General features: G+C 45.6%; 1 protein-coding gene across 1 annotated transcript; it reads left to right on the forward strand.

Moving 5' to 3' along the window:
- Positions 1 to 121: 121 nt before the first annotated feature.
- On the forward strand, positions 122 to 861 carry LOC119344914. The gene is made up of 2 exons (XM_037615203.1): positions 122 to 292; positions 424 to 861. The coding sequence occupies exons 1-2, from the start codon at positions 217 to 219 to the stop codon at positions 612 to 614; spliced, it is 267 nt and encodes an 88-aa protein (XP_037471100.1). The 5' UTR covers positions 122 to 216; the 3' UTR covers positions 615 to 861.
- The last annotated feature ends 4,527 nt before the right edge of the window (positions 862 to 5,388 follow it).

A 5,388-nucleotide genomic window follows, 5' to 3' on the forward strand; every position in this document is an offset into this window, starting at 1 on the left:
GTCCAAGCTAGCCAGGAGTCAAACAAGTTTATCCCAAGCACCTACCCACCACGATCACAATGTATAGCTGACGCAGCAAATTGGCATGTTTCAAGAATGGACACCTATATATAGAGTTGCTTGCAGCTCTGGCTTGGCACAGCTACAGCATAAACCATCATTCTACGGGTAGACAGGACAAGTTGAGAGCTTTGCTAGAGAAGTGTAGAAGCGACGATGAAGAGTAGCACGCTCGTGGCGATCCTGATTCTCCAGGCCGTCCTGGTCATGGGAATCCTCTCACAGGCGAACGGTACGTGCTGATTGCCTTTTTGTAATGGCATGGAGATCTTAGCTTACAAGTGACACTTAACTGATGGCAATCTAGTTAACAAGATGGTCTTGTAAGGTGATTAACTAATTTGATTGCGTGTATGCGTGCAGCCGAGTTCCCGAAATGCTGCGACAACTGCAGGTTCTTCTCGGGGGCCGTGGTCTGCGACGACGCCGGCCCCAAGTGCCGCGACGGCTGCGCGAACTGCCGCGTCGTGGAGACGAGCCCCAAGAAGACGTTCCGGTGCGCCGATGCGCGAGGCGACGACGGCACGCCCTGCCCGCCCTGTAAGAAGTATTGATCGCACATGCTCAGAAATTAAGATGTTGCGCCGAAAATAAAAACTCGGATGGGTTGAGCAGAGCCGTTGTGGTTGTAGTACGTGCACGTGGTCCACGCCCAACAACAATTGTTGTTTTTGCTGTTGTCCTCGTCGTTATCTTTTCTTCTTCTTAAGAAAAACCTGTTGTTGCTCCGTGAATAAGCGCTTGTATCAGTTTATGCGTTGCTGCTCAATCAAATAAAACATTTGTTTATTTGTGTCAATATATTCATAATGTTCATTTCCAATGGTGCATGGATCCTTCTCGGTGTTCAAGCGTACGTACGGTCGTCACACTCGGTGCGAGTCGGGCTAACAAGGGGATCATTTTGTCTAAAGAAAACAAGGGGATCATTAATCCACGCAAGTCAGAGGGTAGTAGCGGGTACTCCAGTATACTTCATTACTGAATAGTTAGCCAGCCAATCATCTAGTGAACATACATGCAGTGCATCACGCACGTTACCAGCAGGGACGTAGCTGCCTCATAGGCATCGGGGTCAATTGACCCCAATGAAATCTAAAATTCCTTCACTAATTTAGTACTAGTCACTAACATTTATAGAAGGATGAACCCACTGCCATATAGATGACCCCATCAAACTTTTTTTCTAGCTTCATCCCTGGTTACCAGGATACGCGTCTCGTGATCTTGTCTAGCTTGTCGGTTGCAAATATACTACTCCCTCCATTTCTAAATATAAGTCTTCATAGAAATTCCACTATTGACCATATACAGACCATATACAGATGTATATAGATGCATTTTAAAATATTGATTCACTCATTTTGCTTCGTATTTAGTCCATAACAAAATCTTTATAAAGATTTACATTTAGAAACGAAAGGAGTAGGTATGATCTCTCTTTGGTTACTTACTATACTACTATATCACCGTTTACCAGGCATGTAAACACTGAGCTACGCGCTCACGGTGTCGATCGGTTATGCAGCATGCTTGAATAAAAAATGAGACACTGCTCATCGGTATAGCCATGCAAGATGGTGCAGGGACTCGGTGACGTAGATCCATCCCTCGTTGTCCCGTCGGCACTAGCACGGGAAGAGGAGGTCCATTCCATTCATGGCTAGGCGGACCCACCATGGCAACACCAGCTCGCCCTGACAAGTCCGTAGCGAGACCGACACCATGCATACCGACAGCGGCAATGGCTCTGCAGCCCACCTGCAGGGCAAGTTTCATAGCCAGGTCCAACGGGATCGGCAGGTTGAAAAAAATGTCGTTTCATAGCCAGGTCCAACGGGATCGGCAGCTTGAAAAAAATGTTTGTTTCCATGTCGGCAAGGATCGGCACTAGTTCGGCAAGGAGAGGGTCCAATGTGGTGTATAAGAGGTGTTTATGGATCTCAAGGTGATGTGGAGAAGGTGGAATTCATGACTGAGATTGCGGATGCTCGTACCTGCATGTGGGACCTGGGCCTTAGTGGGTCATTTCGATCTCCTCGTCAATCCCGAGGATAAGAGCAATGCAAACATAAAACAACAGATGATGGCTCGTTTTAGGGCGCTCTTAAACAGGCTAGAGCTAAAAAAATTGTACCTCAATGGGAGGCGGTACACGTGGACGAATGATCGGCGGTTTCCAACCTTGGAGAAGATCGACCACGATTCTGTGACGAACACGTGGGAGGATATATAATCCTCTAGTCTTTTGAGAATGCCAGGATCAGCGGTATCGGGCCACTGCCCATTACTCTTGGATCTGGACGTGGAGTTTCATGTTGGTCGGTGGTTTAAGTTTGAGAGCTTCTGGCCCAGAGCGGAGGACTTTCTTCAGACTGTCTCTGATGCTTGACAATCGGTGCCATCCGAAGGAAATCATTTCCTTGTGCTAGACAATAAATTGCATGCTACGTCAAAGGCTCTTCAAAAGTGGAGTGACCGCTTCATTGGCAACATACGCTTGCAACTGTCCATTGCTATGGAAGTGATCGCAAGACTGGACGTGGCGGCGGAAGCTCGCACACTCACTGACGAAGAACATGGACTGCGCAAAATACTCAAGAATAAGTTGCTTGGCCTCAGCTCGTTGGATAGGTCCATTGCCCGACAACGTTCACGTCTATTGTTGGGAAACGTAGCATGTAATTTTAAAAAAAATCCTACGCTCACGCAAGATCTATCTAGAAGATGCATAGCAACGAGAGGGGGAGAGTGTGTCCACGTACCCTCGTAGACCGAAAGCGGAAGCGTTAACTTAACGCGGTTGTAGTCGAACGTCTTCTCGAATCAAACGATCAAGTACCGAACATACGACACCTCCAAGTTCTGCACACGTTCAGCTCGATGACGTCCCTCGAACTCTTGATCCAGTAGAGGTACGAAGGAGTCGATGAGTTCCGTCCGCATGACGGCGAGATGACGGTGATGGTGATGTGATCCACGCAAGGCTTCGCCTAAGCACTACAAAAATATGACCGGAGGAGTAAACAATGGAGGGGGCACCGCACACAGCTAAGAAACAACTGTTGTGTCTAGAGGTGCCCCCGCCCCCGCCCCCGTATATAAAGGAGGGAGAGGGGAGGAGGCCGGACCTAGGGCACGCACCATGGGGTGAGTCCTACTAGGATTCCTAGTCCTAGCCCCCCCCCTTCCTTCTAACGGAGGGGGAAAGGGGGAAGGGGAGGGAGAGGGAGAAGGAAAGAGGGGTGGCGCCCCTTTCCCTAGTCCAATTCGGCCTCCTCCCTTGTGGGGGGTGCACCAGCCCCTTGTGGGCTGGTTAGCCTCCCTCCTATGGCCCATATCTTCCACCGGGGGTTCCGGTAACCCTTCTGGTACTCTGGTTTGTACCCGATACACTCCGGAACTCTTCCGGTGTCCGAATACCACCTTCCAATATATCAATCTTTACCTCTCGACCATTTCAAGACTCCTCGTCATGTCCGCGATCTCATCCGGGACTCCGAACAACCTTCGGTCACCAAAACACATAACTCATATAATACATATCGTCATCGAATGTTAAGCGTGCGCACCCTACGGGTTTGAGAACTATGTAGACATGACCGAGACACCTCTCCGGTTAATAACCAATAGCGGAACCTGGATGCTCATATTGGTTCCCACATATTCTATGAAGATCTTTATCGGTCGAAACGCAATGTCAACATACGTTATTCTCTTTGTCATCGGTATGTTACTTGCCCGAGATTCGATCGTCGGTATCTTCATACCTAGTTCAATCTCATTACCAGCAAGTCTCTTTACTTGTTCCGTAGTGCATCATCCTGCAAAAAACTCATTAGTCACATTGCTTGTAAGGCTTCATATGATGTGCATTACCGAGGGGGCCCAGAGATACCTCTCCGATACTCGGAGTGACAAATCCTAATCTCGATCTACGCCAAACCAACAAACACCTTCGGAGATACCTGTAGAGCATCTTTATAATCACTCAGTTACGTCGTGACGTTTGATAGCACACAAGGTATTCCTCCGGTGTCCGGGAGTTGCGTAATCTCATAGTTGGAGGAATATGTATTTGAGATGAAGAAAGCAATAGCAATAAAACTGAACGATCATAATGCTATGTTAACGGATGAGTCTTGTCCATCACATCATTCCACTAATGATGTGATCCCGTTCATCAAATGACAACACATATCCATGGCTAGGAAACATAACCATCTTTGATCAACGAGCTAGTATAGTAGAGGCATACTAGGGACATGGTGTTTTGTCTATGTATTCACAAATGTATGAAGTTTCCGGTTAATACAATTATAGAATGAATAATAAATATTTATCATGAATAAGGAAATATAAAATAACAAATTTATTATTGCCTCTAGGGCATATTTCCTTCAGTCTCCCACTTGCACTAGAGTCAATAATCTAATTCATATCGCCATGTGATTTAACATCAATAGTTCACATTGTCATGTGATTAACACCTATAATTCACATCACCATGTGACCAACACCCAAAGGGTTTACTAGAGTCAATAGTCTAGTTCACATCGCCATGTGATTAACACCCAAAAAGTACTTAGGCGTGATCATGTTTTGCTTGTGAGAGAAGTTTAGTCAACGGGTCTACCATATTCAGATCCGTATGTATTTGCAAATTTCTATGTCTACAATGCTCTGTATTGTTCTACTCTAGCTAATTGTTCCCACTTTCAATATGTATCCAGACTGAGACTCACAGTCATCTAGATTAGTGCTTCAAGCTTGCATCATCGTAACCCTTTACGATGAACCCTTTATCACCTCCATAATCGAGAAACATTTCCTTAGTCCTCTAAGGATAATTTTGACCGCTGTCTACTGATCACCCCTGGATCACCCCTGACTTTCATTCTCTCTATATCTTCTGCCGTGGTCGGGCTTTGAGTCTTACTCAATTTTACACCTTGTAATACATGCAAGAACTCCTTCTTTGACTGATCCATTTTGAACTCTTTCAAAATCTTGTCAAAGTATGTACTCATTAAAAAATCTTATCAAGCGTCTTGATCTATCTCTATAGATCTTAATGCACAATATGTAAGCAGCTTCACCGAGGTCTTTCTTTGAAAAACTCCTTTCAAACACTCCTTTATGCTTTCCAGAAAATTCTACATTATTTTCGATCAACAATATGTCATTCACATATACTTATCAAAAATGTTGTAGTGCTCCCGCTCACGTTCTAGTAAATACAGGCTTCTCTGAAAGTCTGTATAAAACTATATGCTTTGATCAACTCATCAAAGCGTATATTCCAACTCCGAGATGCTTGCACTAGTC

This window comes from Triticum dicoccoides, chromosome 1B (genome assembly GCF_002162155.2).
Source record: "Triticum dicoccoides isolate Atlit2015 ecotype Zavitan chromosome 1B, WEW_v2.0, whole genome shotgun sequence".
Lineage (NCBI taxonomy): Eukaryota > Viridiplantae > Streptophyta > Magnoliopsida > Poales > Poaceae > Triticum > Triticum dicoccoides.